At 39.0% G+C, this 20,000-nt stretch overlaps 2 protein-coding genes across 3 annotated transcripts in view; both read right to left on the minus strand.

Annotated features, from left to right (window-relative positions):
- The window catches only part of LOC127421821 (SID1 transmembrane family member 2-like), a 38,665-nt gene extending 25,714 nt beyond the window's left edge, over positions 1-12,951 (minus strand). Inside the window, exons 1-8 of one of the 2 annotated variants that reach the window (XM_051664967.1) lie at positions 12,738-12,951; positions 12,120-12,337; positions 11,906-12,027; positions 3,263-3,427; positions 2,993-3,038; positions 1,392-1,493; positions 249-332; positions 68-167 (exon numbers count right to left, since the gene is read on the minus strand). In XM_051664967.1, the coding sequence (XP_051520927.1) occupies positions 68-167; positions 249-332; positions 1,392-1,493; positions 2,993-3,038; positions 3,263-3,427; positions 11,906-12,027; positions 12,120-12,317 (817 nt within the window). In that variant the 5' untranslated portion in view covers positions 12,318-12,337; positions 12,738-12,951. The remainder of the gene's footprint in view (positions 1-67; positions 168-248; positions 333-1,391; positions 1,494-2,992; positions 3,039-3,262; positions 3,428-11,905; positions 12,028-12,119; positions 12,338-12,737) is intronic. The other variant, XM_051664968.1, reaches the window with a different exon arrangement.
- Positions 12,952-13,719: 768 nt separating this feature from the next.
- The window catches only part of LOC127421841 (platelet-activating factor acetylhydrolase IB subunit alpha2-like), an 8,016-nt gene continuing 1,735 nt past the window's right edge, over positions 13,720-20,000 (minus strand). The window contains exons 3-6 of the mRNA XM_051665011.1: positions 18,922-19,011; positions 15,811-15,927; positions 15,608-15,730; positions 13,720-15,512 (exon numbers count right to left, since the gene is read on the minus strand). Of these exons, the coding sequence (XP_051520971.1) occupies positions 15,246-15,512; positions 15,608-15,730; positions 15,811-15,927; positions 18,922-19,011 (597 nt within the window). The 3' untranslated portion in view covers positions 13,720-15,245. The remainder of the gene's footprint in view (positions 15,513-15,607; positions 15,731-15,810; positions 15,928-18,921; positions 19,012-20,000) is intronic.

Below are 20,000 nucleotides of genomic sequence, written 5' to 3' on the forward strand. Positions count from 1 at the left end.
ATACACAGAAACCGTACTGATATCGTAGTGGATTCTCATGTGACGGTGCTGGGATTGGATTAATTACCGGGTAAGAGTGGGTAGAATCGTAGCGGTCCTCCACACGCCTCGTCTTCAGTCTTCACCACCACCACCACATAGAAACTGTTACTGGGAAAATCCTTCCTCTGAAACACACATCGACAACACTCATATATAATCACAATACACTGATTCTGTGTGTGTGTGTGTGTGTGTGTGTGTGTTACCTGCACTGTGATGGCAGATGTGGTCGTCATAGTCTGATACATTCCAATAAACGCCACATTATTATCCAGATCATAAACTGGACACTAGATAAAGAGAGAGAGATCACATGACTGAATGACCTGAAAACACACTCTGACATGTGTGTGTGTGTGTGTGTGTGTGTGTGAGTGTATGTGTGCCAGTGTGTGTGTTTGTGTGATTCTGTGTGTGTCTGTGTGTGTGTGTGTGTGTGTGTGTGTGAGTCAGTGTGTGTGAGTGTATGTGTGCCAATGTGTGTGTTTTTGTGTGTGTGTGAGTGTGTGTTTCTGTTTGTGTCTGTGTGAGTGTGTGTGTGTGAGTGTGTGTGTGTGTGAGTGTGTCAGTGTGTGTGTGTGTGTGTGTGTGTGAGTGTGTGTTTCTGTGTGAGTGTGTGTGTTTCTGTGTGTGTCTGAGTGTGTGTTTTTGTGTGAGTGTAAGTGTGTGTTTGTGTGTGTTTCTGTGTGTGTCTGTTTGTGAGTGTGTGAGTGTAAGTGTGTGTTTGTGTGTGTCAGTGTGTTTGTATGTGTGTGTGTGTCTGTGTGTGAGTGAGTGAGTGAGTGACTGAGTGTCTGTGTGTGTGTGTGTGTGTGTGTGAGTGTGTGTGTGTGTGAGTGAGTGTGTGTGTCTTTCTGTGTGTGTATGTGTCAGTGAGTGTCAGTGAATGTGTGGCTTTATGTGTCAATGTGTGTCTATATGTGTCAATGTGTGTCAGTATGTGTGTGTGTGTGTCTATGTGTGTGTGTCAGTGTGTGTGTGTGAGTGAGTGTGTGTGTCTTTCTGTGTGTGTATGTGTCAGTGAGTGTCAGTGAATTTGTCAGTGTGTGTGTGTGTATGTGTCTGTGTGTCTTTCTGTGTGTGTATGTGTCAGTGAGTGTGTCAGTGTGTGTGTCAGTATGTGTGTGTGTCAGTGTGTTTGTGTGAGTGAATGTGTTTGAGTGTGTATTTGTGTGTGTGTCAGTGTCAGTGTGTGTGTGTCTTTATGTGTCAATGTGTGTCTATATGTGTCAATGTGTGTCAGTATGTGTGTGTGTGTGTCTATGTGTGTGTGTCAGTGTGTGTGTGTGTGTGTGTGTGTGTGTGTGTGTGTGTGTGTGTGTGTGTGTGTGTGTGTCAGTGTGTCTCACCTGTATGTCCTGTATAGACATGACTGAGCAGGGGAAGTTCTTCTGTGAGTTCACCTTCACTATCACTGTGTCCACACCATCAGGAAACACATACTTGAAGAACTACAAACACACACACAGTCATTACACTGGACAGATCTGTGTGTGTCAGGCATCTGTATTAGAGATGGGTATTTCCAGTCATTTTGTAGTTGGGTACTCTAACACAAAAAGCAAGTAATCATTTACTTGAAATTTAGAACTTAAGTTCCACCTTCAACCTGTTTTTTTTTTTAATGATAAAACGAGCACTATTGCCCTTGATTTTGAAGATCCTTTGTTACTTCTCTTTGATTAATTTATTTTTAGATTATAGTTATGGTTATGATGATTAATTGTCATACAAACTGTCATACTTTTGTCATAGATGTATGAGTGTCATTTATAAAAAGTCATTTATTCATATTTAATTTTTACACAGTTTCCTTTAAGGCTTTAAAAACGTATAAATGACATTATATATAATTCTTTAAATATCAAAATACTTCAAAATACTTAAAATATCTCTCTCTTTTTGGTTAGCTTTAGTCCATATATTATATTATGCAATAGTAAAATATTTCTATCCAAAATTCTTCAATTTCACACGTGACTTTAGGCCCTTATTTCACATGAAGATCTTTGAGATTCTGCATTTCTTCATTCTGGGTCTCCTCTGTGTCACTGCGTGTCATTAACAGTGTATGAACCCAAAACTACAAATAACATTTGCTATTACACGATTGTTAAATCAAAGTGAAACCTGAGCACTTTGCTTTCACTAAAATCAGTTTAGCGTGAACTTCCGGAGACGGCGCACGCATCACAGTGCTTGGAGTCCGGTTCAGAAGCGGTTCATCTTCACATGCTCTTCAGGAGCTGCACACCTCAGTGAGACGGTCAAAGTTCAATTGAATGAGACACATGTGCTGTTTATTCTCTTATTTTGACAGTAAAATGTAATTGGAATTTGAAGTGCACAATAACCGCGGTTAGATCTAATAACTCACATAGAAACATACTTTCCAAGTCTTCTGAGGCGATTTGATCCCTTTAAATAATGTCAGAATTTTCTTTTTGGGTGAACGATTCCTTTAATAACACTGTGAGTCCACAGTGCCATCAATGCATATATCTACTAATGTTGTGCTTGGCTTTGTAATCACTTCCTGCAGCTATTTAATCCAATTCTTCATATAAACAGTCTTCCGTGACACTGAACCACACACACATACAATATGAACATTTTATTGAGAAGTGTTCAGTCTTTACCTCTCTCTCTCTCTCTCTCTCTCTCTCTGATTTAATTCCTTCAGAAACAGGATGTCAAACACACACCTGTTTGGTAAAGCTCTGTAACGTGGCAGCTCAGAGGATGATCATAAACATTACAAGTTTTACAGACTGCTCTGAGATCAGTTCTGGAGTGTTTGTAACAGTCATTCACACTGATCTTCAGTGAAAGAATCTGATTTGAAATCAGTTCAGTGAATCTGTTTCTGCACAATGAGAAAATAAACCAGATAAACCACTGAAGTAATACCAGCACTAAAGCAATTATGTGTGTGTGTGTGTGTGTGTACCTGTGGTTGGGACGGTGTTGCATTGAAGCTGAATTTCTTGTCTGTCCTTTAAACAGAGGGAGAAAACAAAAGTGTGACATTTAGAGAGATCAGACCGCACACACACACATACTACGCACTAAAATATTGTGGTTGGCTCAGACGGTCTCTTCCTGTCTAAGTGGGCGGTTCTTTGTCTTAATAAACTACAATGTGGCCCAGACTTTATACTTATGCTGACTAGACGGATCAGATGTGACATCATATCAATGTGATTCTGTCTGAACTCACTGCAGCGTGAAACTGTCCACACGACTGACTCGCAGCTGATAGTGGATTCCTGCACTAGACAGCGTCGACACGTCAATATAGAAGAACTGCATCTCTGACATGACCTTCATGGGCGGCTGACACAGCGTACGGCCCACCTGAGTGTACTGATACTTCCTCTGGTATCTGCAGAGACACAACACATTATAAATCACCTTAATCATTAACATCAACCCAATCAAATCTTATAAGTGATTCCATCTTTAACCCTCCTGTTGCGTTCAGAATCTGCAGACAACTTTTGCATTTGCGGGTCAATTTTGACCCGTTAAAATTAAAGCTTATAAATCATTCATGACCCGATGGTTTTCATCTAAAACTATACTGTAAGTCATTAACAGGTTCTTAACTGTTCATACATGTAAAAAGATTGATATTTTTGGCATGTTAACTGACAAATATAAAAGTTATTAATTAATATGCCTTTTTTTTTTAGAAATAATAAAATGTAGAAATTCTTTGACATTTCAAAATATACATTAACTACAGCAAAACCAGTGAGATACATGTGAAGACATCTTTTTTTATCAACGTTTCTGTGAAATTTTATCTAAATATAACATTATATACAATTTATATGAACATCTAATGTGAGAATTACTTTTACTATGACTCATAACTGATCAATAGAACTTAGTTATGAAACTAACGTATTCTTTTTCAACTAAACTTCATCAAAACAACTATATAACATTAATACTTCTTTACTAAATTATTCTATTTACTCTCATGAACTGCTGAATGTTGATGTGTGAGTATACTGTAAGCTGGTCAAATGTGGACAATTTCCTCTTTCAAGCCCTAATTAGATTAATGCGTGCATGAACATTTGCTCTCGTTACACCCCTTTAAACAGTAGAACCTTTGATTTAGTTCATGTTTGTTACATCTGTCATGTGTGTTTTGTACAGGTGTGTGTGTCTGTGTGTGTGTGTATGTGTATGTGTGTGTGTGTGTGTGTGTGTGTGTGCAGGTTTTGCTATACTTGTGAGGACCAAGTATTGAGAATCAACCTGTTCTGTGAGGACATTTCTGGTTGTGAGGATCTTTTGGGCAGTCCTCACAGAAAAACAAAACATATATACACAAATCAACCCCCGCTAACACCCCTCCCCCTCCCAATCCCACCCTGGCCCCCAACAACATCCCAGTGGTTGTACATGATTATAGACACATACACACACACACACACAACAAATATATAAAATAATAATAATCACACATCCAGCAACGTCAGATATCTGCCCCATTTCCCCACAAACAAATTCAATTTCCTAGTCTTCTAAATGACCCTTCTTCAAAGGCCGCCACCCTCCCCATCTCCGAGCATCACTCCTCCAGCCGACCTCCAACCCCTTAAAAGAATCTGTCTGGCGATCATGATGCTAGTTAGGACCCAACTCTTTATATGTCTATTCTCAATGCCAATGACCGCCCCATCATCCAAAATACAGAGTCTGGGGCAAAATGAAACCCGAGTGCCCAATACATCACTCACAAGACTCTGAACCTTCAACCAAAACTCTTGGATCTTAATACGCCCCCCCCCCCAAAGACATGGGTAATGTCTCCATCCTCTGATTGGCATTGCCAGCAGGTGGGTGTGTCTTTAAGACCAAGCCTATACAATCTAGAGGGGGTCCAGTAGAATCGATGTAAAATCTTAAATTGCATCAGACGCACCCTTGCATCTCTAGATGCAGACTTGATGTTTTTTATAATCCTAGCCCACACTCCCTCCTCCAATACCAAGTTTAAATCTTTCTCCCGTAATCTCTTGATAGAAGTTAAAGCTCCGTCCCCCAGACTCTGAATTAACAGGGAGTAATACACTGATGCCTCATGACCTTTTCCAAAATCAGCAATCACCTCTCCCAGAGTATCTGACGCTTTAGGGGGGTGTGTGCTACTCCCAAAAATAGTACAGAGCAGGTGTCGCTGCTGTAAATATCTAAAGAACTGAAATCTGGGAATCCCAAAATGTTGAACCAGATTTTCAAAGGATCTCAACACTCCACTCTCATATAGGTCACTGAGTGTAGTAACCCCCCTCACAATCCACTCTGACCAGCAGAAAGGGGACTTATTAATACAGAATTTGGGGTTCAGCCATATGCTCGAGGCAACATTAAAAAAAAAATTTAAGAATTAAACAATCTGGACACTTTAGTCCATACCGAGTGTAAATACGAATAACGGGGTTTAACTTAACTTCTTCAATTAGTTTGATAGAAAGGCTTTGCAATGGCGAAATAGGGGCAAGAACTTCCTGTTCAACACAAAACCAGGGAGGGGCTCTCTGGAACGTGACCAATGAGCCAAATGTCTGAGACCGAATGCATAATAATAAAATAAAATCTTGGGAAGGCCTAGCCCACCTTCAATCGGCCTATGTAACTTATTGAAATGTAATCTGGGACGTTTACCATTCCAAATGAAGGACTTCACTATGTTATCAAATTGCTTGAAATAAGAGAGGGGGACATCTACAGGGAGAGATTGTAGCAGGTAGTTGAATTTTGGAATACAATTCATTTTAATAACATTAACCTTCCCAATCATCGATAAATGTAATGAAGCCCACCTGCTGACATCGCTCAAACTTTTTATTAAAGGGTCAAAATTAACTCTAACTAAATCAGACAAATTTGCTGGGAATAAAATCCCCAAATATGTAATGCCCTGTTTGGGCCACTGGAAGGCACCCGGCTGGAAAGCCGTTTCTGGGCAGTACACTGTCAGAGCCAAAGCTTTGGATTTAGACCAACTTACTTTGTATCCTGAGAACTTGGAAAAGGAATTAATAATTCTGTGGAGGCAAGGCATAGATCTAGTGGGGTCGGAGACGAATAATAAAATATCATCTGCGTAAAGCAGAAGCTTATGCACCACACCTCCCGCCGTCACCCCTGGAAAATCATCCTCCTTTCTTATCGCAGCTGCTAATGGTTCCAGAACAAGACAGAACAATAATAGGGAAAGCAACCCTGCCGAGTGCCCCTATCCAGAGTAAAATAATCTGAGATTAGTCCATTTGTTTGTACCGCTGCTACAGGGTGTCTATAAAGTAACTTAATCCATCCAATAAAAGTATTCCCGAACCCATATATTTCCAAAATCTTAAAAATAATCCCATTCTACCATATCAAACGCCTTTTCGGCGTCAAGTGAGATGGCAGCGACCGGAGACTGATCATTCGCCACTGACCACATGATATTGATGAGACGTCTAATATTATCAGAAGAGCTACGGCCCCGAATAAACCCCACCTGATCTCTATGTATAAGAGATGTCATAACTTTACTTAATCGGTTAGCCAGAATTTTTGACAATATTTTTATGTCTAGCTGGATCAGGGAAATTGGACGGTAACTTTTACACTTGCTTGGATCTTTGTCCTTTTTAAGAATCAGACTGATCCAGGCTTGTGTCATGGTTGGAGGAAGCTTTCCCTTCTTTAATGATTCAGTAAAAACTTCTAACAAAAGTGGAGCCAGTTCTGTAGCATAGGATCTAAAACATTCTGCGGCAAAACCATCTGGCCCCGGAGCCTTGCCTGTAGGTAAGGCCTTAATTACCTTGTCAAGCTCCTCCAAGATTATCTCAGAATCAAGAGAGTTTTTGCTCTGTCGTCCGTTTAGGGAGTTCTAATGGTTCCACAAATTTTCTAATATCTTCATCAGTAGACGAAGATGTGGAACTATAAAGATCAATATAGAATTCTTTAAAAGCATTATTAATATCAATGGCTGAAGTAAAAATGTCACTATCAGCAGATTTCACTGAGGGAATGATAGAAAGAGATTCTCTCTGCTTCATATATCTAGCCAAATGTTTTCCTGCTTTGTCCCCCGACACAAAGTATAACTGTCTTGCCCTGAATAACCAAAACTCCACGTTCCGCAACAAAATAGTATTATATCTGTATTTCAATCGGGTCAATTCTCTGAGGCCATCAGATGACATTCGGCGCTTCAGCTCTGCCTCGGCACTTTTAATATTCTCTTCCAACTCCACGAGTTCTCGTGCTTTGGATTTTTTGGGGAATGAGGCATACTGTATGATCCGACCCCTAAGAACCGCCTTAAGTGCCTCCCAAGCCACGCCCACAGATAATACTGAGGACCAGTTGGTCTCCATATAAACACTGATTTCAGCCTTTAACATTTGTTGGAAATCAGGATTTGGCAAAAGGGATACATTAAAGCGCCAATTATATGATTTCTTTTTCTCAATATGTGGCAACACCTCTAAACTCACCAGGATGTGATCTGAGACTAAGATATTTCCAATTGAGCAATCAACAACAGATTAAATGAGGGATGTTGTTTCGCCGGTTACGCTTCTCAATGTCTTCTAACTTTTCCCAAACGCACTCCAAGTCCGTCTTGGTCGCTAGCGGGTTAGCAGCTAATTCCCTCTACAATGACTCCAGATAATCGAGAATAAATCTTATGGACTGATGAAAAAAATGTATAGTCCCTACCAGATGGGTTCAAAAGTCTCCAAATATCTGAAAGACCAAGATTTTTACACATCCTGTGATGTGTCAATGTTGCTCTAGGGGGTTTACACACTTTTGCTTCACTATGATCAAGGACTGAGTCCATCAAAATATTAAAGTCTCCTCCCAATATTATATCATGAGGGGTGCCAGCAGCTTGCAACATCCTTTCAAGATCTATAAAAAAGCCCTGATCATCAGCGTTAGGTGTGTAAATATTAGCCAAAATCAACCTTTGCCCCTGAATTTCTGCTAAAACAATAATGACTCTTCCTAATTTATCTTTAATCTGTTTGAGACATTTGAATTGTAGATGTTTATTTATCAGTGTAATGACTCCCCTGCTCTTACTTGAGCCAGCACTAAAGAAAACATGTCCACCCCATATCTTCCCAAATTTGTCAGCTTCCTGCGGGGAAAGATGCGTTTCTTGAAGAAACACTATATCATATTTCTTACGTTTAAGAAAAGTAATAACCTTCCTTCTTTTTATGGGGTGCCCCAACCCATTTACATTCCATGTGGAGAAAGACAATCCACTCATATTAACATCTGACATTTTGACATATTAGAAAAAATACAGTGTGTGTCAAAAACAAAATTATAAAGACCACATTCCAACATTGGAGCAACAAACAAACCCCGAACTTCCCCCAGAACAAAACAAACAGAAAAACGAAAAACGTGTCCCCACGCGCGTCCATCCCTCTAAACTCAAACAGTCCAAGTACGCCTACGAGACTCCCTGCGACAACTTTGCCGTCAGATTGCTTAAGTCCGGTGCTTCTATCCAGATTTTGTGAGACATGTAGATTCATCCACAAAACTGTCCCGAAGGTGTGTTCCTCCACAAAATAAACTCCAGCCGCTAGGCGGAACCAGCAAAAAAAAAAAAAAAGGGCCGTTCAGTTTCCTCGGGCAGTCAAGTGAATGTTCAGTGAGTCAGGCCCACTCGGCTGCAACATGAGAACCACAAATAATTTACTCAGTCATTGACTTTATGAAGGACATTGCTTGCTGTGGGCATGTAAATATTTTGTGAACATCCTTAGCATCTATTCTCAATCTGGCCGGGAACATCAGTGCAAAAGCGACCTTCCGTTGGTGTAAGAGTTTCTTACATTCCTTGAATCAATCACGTTTCTCTCTTGTCGAATTCGCAAAGTCTGGGAACAAGAAAATGCTTTTCTTCCAAGAAAGCCTTCCTTTACTCCCCACATAACACAAGATCTTTATCGGATGATCTCAGAAATTTAGCCAGAATTGATCGGGGCCTGTCTCCTTCTGCAGATCTCTGAGCCGGAACTCTGTGAGCTCACTCGATTTCCAGCTTATGGCCTGTTATGTTGAGCAGACTCGGAAAGAGCCCGTCTATGAATTTCACCATATCTCGGCCTTCTTCATGCTCAGGAATTCCAAAAATCCGGACGTTGTTTCGCCGGTTACGCTTCTCAAGGTCTTCCAACTTTTCCCAAACGCACTCCAAGTCCGTCTTGGTCGCTAGCGGGTTAGCAGCTAATTCCCTCTACAATGACTCCAGATAATCGATCCGTTTCTCAACATCCACCACTCTTGTAACCAACTCAGTGAATTTCGTCTCCATAGCAGTGATCGATCGACGTATTACAGCAAGATCCTCCAAGTCAGCAACGACCTTCGCCAGCATTGCCGACATGCTCGACAGTTGACGCTGAATCTCTCCCACCGCATCGTCCAAACCGAGTCCCCGGTTTGGGGCCCTGTCAGGGGTATCAGCTTGAGCACATAAGTGCCTTTTAATATCTCCAGAGCCCGAGGATTTTGAATTCTTTGACATATTGTCTTCATAGAACAGTTATGGAACAGGGTGTATTGAATCTCACTGGTTTATGACACAAATAGTATTAAAAACTAGCAAAGTGCGCAGAGCTCACCGTTCAAACGTCCGACCCTCGCATGGCGCCATGCGACTCCCGTTGTGATAATTTATTAATAATTTCATGTGTCATATGTTGTTGGAAAGCTCTCAAAGAGTAGAATAAAACCAGCCTATTTGTTTTACTCACAGACACAATTATAGCGAGTAATAGCTAAGTGTACACTACCAGTCAAACGTTTTGTAACACTTGACTGAAATGTTTCTCATGATCTTACAATTATTTTGATCTGAAGACGTATGCTTAAATGTTTGAAATTAGTTTTGTAGACAAAAATATAATTGTGCCACCATATTAATTTATTTCATTATAAAACTAAAATTTAATTAAAAAAAATAAAAAAGTTTTTGAAATTGATGACTTGGACCAAATAATAAAGAAAAGCAGCCAATAAGTGCCCAACATAGATGGGAACTCCTTCAATACTGTTTAAAAAGCATCCCAGGGTGATACCTCAAGAAGTTGGTTGAGAAAATGTCAAGAGTTCATGTCTGCAAATTCTAGACAAAGGGTGACTACTTTGAAGATGCTCAAATATAACACAGTTTTGATTTATTTTGGATTTTGTTTAGTCACAACATAATTCCCATAGTTCCATTTATGTTATTCCATAGTTTTGATGACTTCACTATTATTCTAAAATGTGAAAAAAAAAATTATAATAAAGAATGAGTGTTTCAAAACCTTTGACCGGTAGTGTATGTCTTTGACAATTATGTTGGTGTTGCTTATATGCTGTTTTTTCTCGTATAACTTCACGAAAAATAAACAGAACATAAAATATCACGTATCACTACTTAGAGGAGGTGATTATCTTTCAAACGAGTCCACACACAAGGTAATCAGATGCATAGATCATTAGATAATCCACATGAAGCACAATGTTACATATGACCACCAGGAGATGGCGCCAAATACATGACACAGACTCAATGATGACTCAAATGACACAGAATGAAACTCTTTCTGTGAAATCTCATTACTAAAATCATGTCTGCATGCTATGCAAACCTTTAGTCATTGTTGTGTTTGCATGTGTAATTAGTTCTTATGTACAATTATTATGTTTTATTTGTTTGTAGATGTTTTTTGGACACTATGATAAATTATTTTTGTAATGTTATAACGTGTGATTGCTTTGTCATATCAACACAATACTTTTTCTCAGTTACAGTTGACATGATTGAGAACAAAACAAAAGCAGTTTTTTTGGAGCCACCTTATTTACACCTAGAGATATATAATGTCAAATCAGAAAAATAAGAAAAGAAGTTAATTTTTGGCCCAAATTTAAGTGTGATTTTTCAGCAGTTTCTTAGGCTGAGAGTTTAAGAATTAATCATAATTTATATCATTAAAACATTTGAAAAGTTTTCTATAAATGATACCAAACACTTGACCCTCCATGTTTTTTTGTTTTGTTTTTCTCCCGAGTTAAAAGCCAATATACCTTTATTATAAGCTATATACCTTAAATTTTGGGTATGCCACTGAAACAGTAAATCTTTAAAAACCCCCTCAGAAATAATTTAAATGGATATAAATGGCTTGTGAATGCCATTTCATGTTGACATTAGCATAAGACTGGTGTGATCACGTTCCAACCCTGATTGTACAGGTTATATCCTGTTTTTCAGCTCAGGTTAAGAGACGTGACATAACTACCTGTAAATCACTGTTTACATGGATTAAACTCCACCCACAGGAATTACATCAGTAGAAGCATATGTTCTTCCACATAGAAAAGTAGTTCCACCTCAAAAGTACGATTTAGACACTTTACAGCGTAAACTGATTAATTCCTGTGAGTGTTTTAACAAAAATAAAAGCATCACTTTTCTGCTTTTAACCCCTGCCGTACACTTGCTCCATAAACTGCCATTATAAGTGTGTTTACTGTAAGTACACTAAAAATACGGAACAGAAAGTGTCACACAGTGGCATGGACATGTTTATTGCTTCATTTGAGCAGTTTATGCAAGAACAAATTTTCATGAGGAACAGAAAGATCAAAGTCCACACACGAATGAGCAGATCACCATATTTGAGTCCAAATGACACTTTGACACGTGATAAACGTCTGACGCCATTAGAGACGCGAGCCGAACTCAACACCAGCCCCTCTGTGAATGTGGTGGGGGTTATTATGGGATAGGAGGTTGCTAGGCAACAGGTGTACTTACAGGCCTCGGAGGATGAGGGGAACCTGAAACGACAGAACCGCCTGTTTCTGACGGATCACGAACAGAACCGGACTCTGAGCGCTCTCCGACAACAACTCTACTGAAACCCGCACACCCTCCGTCTGAGAGAGAGAGACAGACAGAGAGAGAGTTGTTGTGATGGTACATCTGAGTGTTAATAAAGTAATGGAAGCTGGTTCTGATGGTCTCGTGCCTTGTTTCTGGAGACGGTGTGGTTATAGGAGTAGATGGTCTGGTTGTCACTGGTGACCGTGTCATAATATGTCACATCAAACTGCGCATCTCTCTGGATGACGACATTTGTGCCGCCCGCCACTGGACCCCACAACACCAGCATCAGGACCAGGCAGCCCGGGCCGGACCACACAAAACCGCAGCAGAACTCCAGCATACTGGATCCGTCATCAGAGTCTGAATGAAGAAAACACAGTCAGTGCTCGTCACTATTTACCACAGTACCTGCATAATTACCATACTTTCACTAGAGAAACCATAGGTCCCTCATTACCATAGTTACATCAAATTAACTAACTTATATCAAACAAACTATTATTTCTGTTATCAGATGGTAAACATTTAAATAAGGAGGCTCTGGCATTGCACACTAATAACAAAACATTCAAATAAACATGTATGTTAATGTACACACACTCAGGTGTCAAAACTACATTAACATTCATCAAACATACATACACACTCAGGTTTGGCTGTATGCACACATACTCATATCAGTATATATGTTTAGTATAATCAGCATGTATAGTATAATGATATGTATATACACAAACTGCAGATAAATGTACAGACTGACCGTGTCTCGCGCTGAGCTTGATGGTGTTTTTATCCGCTATACATCCGACTGATCCGATACAAACACATAATAACACACAGCAGCTCTTACAATCACATACAGTCTGAGATCAATCTAATGTAAATGAAATGTATATGTGTAAAGTGTGTCAGTACTGATCCGCTGTTGTGTTGATACCGACAGGACGCCGCACCGTAGTGACGTCATCGCGCTCGCGTCACATGAGCCACACTCACATACACAACAACACATTCACGAACTAAATATTATAGAAAGCTCATAATATCACACATATTCAAAACACATTTACACTGACTTCGTCATACAAAACGTTCATACTGCACACACATTCACAGTGATTGTCGCTGTCTTTTGTTGACAAAAATGTGTGTGAGCTGCAGTGCTGTTCAAACAGTACCAGCGTGTAACAATCACACACATTAGTGTTTATGAACATAAACCTGTTTTACAAAAATATTTTATTCTCAGTTAAAAAGGCAAAGCAGCTGCCTCAGGAACCGCAATCAGATCGTAAGGCGGGACTACGCTGTTCAACAGCCAATAGCAGCACAGGGTTGAACACAGAGTGAGATGTGATTGGCCACATTGACTGTCCATCAGCAGTTTATTTACGGCTTAGTTTTATTGTGTTGCGTTTAACACCTGTTGTGTTCCCAATCAGAAATGACATATTGTTAATAAATCTCTCATATTGCATATATTATCACAAGATATTGCATTAGATCTTTTTGCCAATATATATTTATATATTGATAGGATTCACATTGAACTGAGCTTATACCGGGCTAGTGGGGGACACTCCCTGCGGAAAACATTACAAATAATAATAATTATGTAATAAATGAATAACCACTTACTTGATCTAAACAATATAGGTGTCATTTTAAAACTTAGAATCTGGACTTATATATGATCCAACCAATTCTTAAATAATGCTTTTTAATATGCTGACAAATAAGAATTGTTTTGTCCTCATAATTTGCCAATTTATTATCACAACAGTTATATTCACAGTTGGTAAAAACATAAAAAGTTGAAATAGTCATGTGTTGTATATCGTTGGAAAGGTCTCAATTAGTAAAATGCAATGATTAAATGTGTTTCACTCAGAGATCAAACTGTAGTGAGTTTTAGTGCATGAAATTCACAGACACACACAAATATAATAAACAGGAGTATTTTTTTTTTGGTCACATTTTTCCTTATTACTTCCTGAAACATACATATAACATAGACAATGACATATCGTAACTTACAGCAGACTATCCCGATTCAAACAAGCCCAAACACAACATATAGGAAATCTTTTTTTTATCCCCTTTTCCCTCCCCAATTCCCACTACTTAGTAAGTCCTCGTGGTGGCGCGGTTACTCACCTCAATCCGTGTGGTGGAGGACAAGTCTCAGTTGCCTCCGCTTCTGAGACCGTCAATCCGTGCATCTTATCACGTGACTCGTTGTGCATGACACCGCGGAGACTCACAGCATGTGGAGGCTCATGCTACTCTCCACGATCCACACACAACTTACCACACGCCCCATTGAGAGCGAGAACCACTAATCACGACCACGAGGAGGTTACCCCATGTGACTCTACCCTCCCTAGCAAGTCACTCAGCACGCCTTGGATTCGAACTCGTGACTGTATGTGTGAGTGTGCAAGTGTGTGTGTGCGTGCACATGTACGAGGACATGTGTGCAAACACACATCCACATATGTGCTCATCTAAAGGATTGTGATGCTCCTGAACACTTAATATTTCTGTATTTTGTAGTCTAATCCATTCATTTTCAATGGCCGGTTATTTCTGACCGGGAACACAACAAGTGTAACAAAGTGAAATAAAACCAAAGAAATGTAAAGAAAATGGTCAATCTTCTTGGTGTGTTTTCAGATACCACATGTGAACAAAGTCAAGGAATTTTATTCCAATTGGATTATGCAAAACAAAAAAAGATAAAAAAGATAAAAAAGTAAAGTCATCCAGGTCAAAATGACCGAAACACAACATAAGGGTTAATTAAACATTTCCATCATATAAATATATACAATGTTCATAAATGAACGCTATGATTTCACATGATCATCATGATCTGGATGAATACTGATTCTAGAGCATTTCTGTCATTCAAAAGCTCTTATATGATATTTTTTAAAGTAATAAAGACATTTGACAGAGATATGCTTATGTTTATGGGTTACTGCAAGAATTTATGGAGAAAGAGAGAGACAGATGTCTGTAGTTGACATTAAATACTTTTGGGAAGTTGACATCACACACACACACACACACACACACACACACACACAAACATATACACACATTACCCAACTCCTACTCACTGACTGTTATTGATGATTTGGCAATATTATGTTTATAGCAATCATACCAATTAAGCACCTTTGAAAGTTGAATCAAGAGAAAGATGATTTTGTGAAATGAAATACCAAATAAACATGTAGCATGTTGACAAGTCTCTGCATGTCTAACAGTTTTCTGCAGTGGTTTCGTCCAGTATCTCCAGCAGAAGGTTGTACAGAGGTTTGGCGAGAGTTTGATATCCAGCGGCCGTCAGATGAAGGAAATCAAACATGTCTTGTTTTGAAATGGATCCGTCTGATTGGATGAACTCAGAGCTGAGATCCAGGAAGTGAACATGGTCGAGCAGCGATACATGTGAGCGCAGTAACACATTCACCTCAGCGTTCTTCTCACGTAAAGGGTTCTGATATTCACCACGAGGCAGAAGACCCTGACAACAACGTAGAGAAAGTGTGAGTGTGCTGTCATTATCAGAGGAGGTAACATAGAGTTTGCACACAAACACACACTTATGTTCAGTCATACCAGTATGATGATTTTGGCGTGAGGGAGTTGTGACATGATGAACTCTGTGATGGCCATCACCCCTCCTGCCACCTGCTCTGCTGTGTGCTGGAGATTATTAGTGCCAACCCACAAAACCACCACCTGAGGGCAACACACACATACACATCATAGCTCAACACTGTTCTGTTGTTTGTGATGTAATATCCTGTACTCTTCTGTACCTTTGGCTGAATGTTCTGAAGTTCTCCGTTCTGGATCCTCCAGAGAACGTTACAGGTCGTGTCTCCAGCCAAACCAAAGTTGAGCGCGTGCAGAGGAGAGAAGAGATCTTTCCACACCTGAGACAACCACAGGAGAAACACACTCAATTACACACTAAAAGCATAAGAGTCAGGTGTTTAATTACTGTGTTTCTTCAACTTCAGACACTTTTATCACTGTGGACTTTTAAAAAGTAAAGTCTTGTTTGAAACATTTCTCACAGTCTCACTAGTTTATTTAATTAGTCTACTAACGATGTCCAACTGTATGTACTGTACTCTGGTTAAACCATGTTTTTATGACATGTACCCTGGTTAAACCATGTTTTATGACATGTACTCTGGTAATACCATGTTTTTATGACACGTACTCTGGTAATACCATGTTTTGTGGACATGTACTCTGGTTAAACCATGTTTTTATGACATGTACCCTGGTTAAACCATGTTTTATGACATGTACCCTGGTAATACCATGTTTTTATGACACGTACTCTGGTAATACCATGTTTTGTGGACATGTACTCTGATAACACCATGTTTTTGGACACGTACCCTGGTAATACCATGTTTTGTGGACATGTACCCTGGTAATACCATGTTTTTGGACACGTACTCTGGTTAAACCATGTTTTGTGGACACGTACCCTGGTAATACCATGTTTTTATGACACGTACTCTGGTAATACCATGTTTTTTGGACACGTACTCTGGTTAAACCATGTTTTTTGGACACATACTCTGGTAAAACCATGTTTTTATGACACGTACCCTGGTTAAACCATGTTTTTTGGACACATACTCTGGTAATACCATGTTTTTATGACATGTACCCTGGTTAAACCATGTTTTTTGGACACATACTCTGGTAATACCATGTTTTTATGACATGTACTCTGGTAATACCATGTTTTTATGACACGTACCCTGGTTAAACCATGTTTTTATGACACGTACCCTGGTTAAACCATGTTTTTTGGACATGTACTCTGGTAATACCATGTTTTGTGGACACGTACTCTGATAACACCATGTTTTGTGGACATGTACCCTGGTTAAACCATGTTTTTATGACACGTACCCTGGTTAAACCATGTTTTTATGACACGTACCCTGGTTAAACCATGTTTTTTGGACATGTACTCTGGTAATACCATGTTTTGTGGACACGTACTCTGATAACACCATGTTTTGTGGACATGTACCCTGGTTAAACCATGTTTTTATGACACGTACTCTGGTTAAACCATGTTTTTATGACACGTACTCTGGTTAAACCATGTTTTATGGACATGTACCCTGGTAATACCATGTTTTTTGGACACGTACTCTGGTAACACCATGTTTTGTGGACACGTACCCTGGTTAAACCATGTTTTTATGACATGTGCTCTGGTTAAACCATGTTTTGTGGACATGTACTCTGGTAATACCATGTTTTTTGGACACGTACCATGGTAAAACCATGTTTTGTGGACATGTACCCTGGTAATACCATGTTTTGTGGACACGTACCATGGTAATACCATGTTTTGTGGACATGTACTCTGGTAATACCATGTTTTGTGGACATGTACTCTGGTAATACCATGTTTTGTGGACACGTACCATGGTAAAACCATGTTTTTATGACATGTACCCTGGTAATACCATGTTTTGTGGACACGTACCCTGGTAATACCATGTTTTGTGGACATGTACCCTGGTAAAACCATGTTTTGTGGACATGTACTCTGGTAATACCATGTTTTGTGAACATGTACCCTGGTAATACCATGTTTTGTGAACATGTACCCTGGTAATACCATGTTTTGTGGACATGTACCCTGGTGAAACCATGTTTTGTGGACATGTACCCTGGTAATACCATGTTTTGTGGACATGTACCCTGGTAATACCATGTTTTGTGGACATGTACCCTGGTAAAACCATGTTTTGTGGACACGTACCCTGGTAAAACCATGTTTTGTGGACACGTACCCTGGTAATACCATGTTTTGTGGACACGTACCCTGGTAATACCATGTTTTGTGGACACGTACCATGGTAAAACCATGTTTTGTGGACATGTACCCTGGTAATACCATGTTTTGTGGACACGTACCCTGGTAATACCATGTTTTGTGGACATGTACCCTGGTAATACCATGTTTTGTGGACACGTACCCTGGTAAAACCATGTTTTGTGGACACGTACCATGGTAAAACCATGTTTTGTGGACACGTACCCTGGTAATACCATGTTTTGTGGACATGTACCCTGGTAAAACCATGTTTTTATGACATGTACCCTGGTAAAACCATGTTTTTATGACACGTACTCTGGTAATACCATGTTTTGTGGACACGTACCCTGGTAATACCATGTTTTTATGACATGTACCCTGGTAATACCATGTTTTGTGGACACATACTCTGGTAATACCATGTTTTGTGGACACGTACCCTGGTAATACCATGTTTTTATGACATGTACCCTGGTAATACCATGTTTTGTGGACATGCACAGTACATGCATCACAGGAGATTTATGTCATTCATTTCCAGCTCATCTCAAGTTCTGTGTTGTGTTTAACAGAATTCTCTGATGGGATAATGATATTTTTAACAGTTTTCAAATGAAATGACTAAAGCTAATTTCATAACAATACACACAATTAAATCATATTTTCACTTTTTGCATAAATCTGGTAAAATTACAGTGTGATTGATAAAAATATTCTGCTCTCAAGTGACATTTCTCTTGATTCTCTTGTTTTTGACATTTTGTCTCATATTTCATCTCAAGCATGCTCTTCACTGACACTTTTGTCCACCTGGTTAACAAGTACACTAACTTCAGTTTAAAATGAGACCTTCATATAACAAAAAGAAAAAGTTGAAATCTGTTTATTTTAATAAAAAAAAATCAACTTGTGGGACATAAAAGTGGCCTGAAGTTGAAGAAACACCCTACTATATTACTGTCCATACTAGTAATAATCATCAGTACAGGCATGAAGACAAGACATAGAAATTAAAATAACAAGAAATGAATGTAGAATTGATACTGAAAACTATATCTTGTTTTACCTCGTGTTGTTGCATCAGATGAATCATTGAGTCCCCAATAAACCACACGTCTGGCTCTGCATCCTTACAGTCCTGCACATAGTGCTCATGCTGAAACACACACACAGACACTTCAGCGTTTCAATAATAAAACACACTGAACATTTTCTGTCATGTGGTGTAACCGTCCAGAGACAATAAAAAATAAACGCTCATGAAAAGCTGAAATTCTTGAAAAAGTAGTGCAGAATAATCTTTTATTATTCATCTTTATAAAACACAGAGAACCTCGTTAAACCCTCATGACTGTGTGAAGTTTTAAAAATTATCTGATATTTTGATGTTTTGATGAAAAGGCACATTTTGTTCAGGTCAAATGGAGTAACCCTATGGATACTTCTTGATATTTGTCACTCAAAATATCATGATATTTGTTAAATTTTGTACTTACAAAAATATGTTTGAAAATTCATTTTCAATATAAAGCACAAGGAAAGTAATTAGATACTTTTTACTTGATGTTACACCACTTGCTATTTTAAAGGTGCACTCAGTAATTTTTTCCTGATTAAAAAGTGTAACTCCTAAAGACATGAATTGTAATTTTGAAACATATAAAATCATGATCACTCACATTAAAATGAAGACTCCAGTCATATCAATAACCTGATAAAAGCTGTTTTATTCTTCATGGAGAGGGTCTCCTCATGGGGGCGGCCATGTTAGAATCACATGACCAGTTAAATACTACTCACTTAATCTCAGTAACTGTCCTGTTATTGGACACTTTCACTGATTGATTAAAGTAATCATGGCTGACTGTGAATACTACATTTCTACAATGACATCTGAAACAGAAAACTATTGATTTTAAATGATGCTGCATCCAAACCACTAGGTGTCAGTGTAAGTCCAAGATGACACAAAGACAAAAGTTACTGAGTGCACCTTAAACTCTGGGGCATTTTTGGACTGCCGCAAGCTATTTTTCACACTCAAATTTAAAAGCTCACCATTCACACATACTGTCGACTAATTGCAAAAAATGTGTCTCTTTTTCAGAGAACCCCCTCAAAAAAAGACTCCAATTGTTCATAAAT

This window comes from Myxocyprinus asiaticus, chromosome 31, assembly GCF_019703515.2.
Source record: "Myxocyprinus asiaticus isolate MX2 ecotype Aquarium Trade chromosome 31, UBuf_Myxa_2, whole genome shotgun sequence".
Classification (NCBI taxonomy): domain Eukaryota; kingdom Metazoa; phylum Chordata; class Actinopteri; order Cypriniformes; family Catostomidae; genus Myxocyprinus; species Myxocyprinus asiaticus.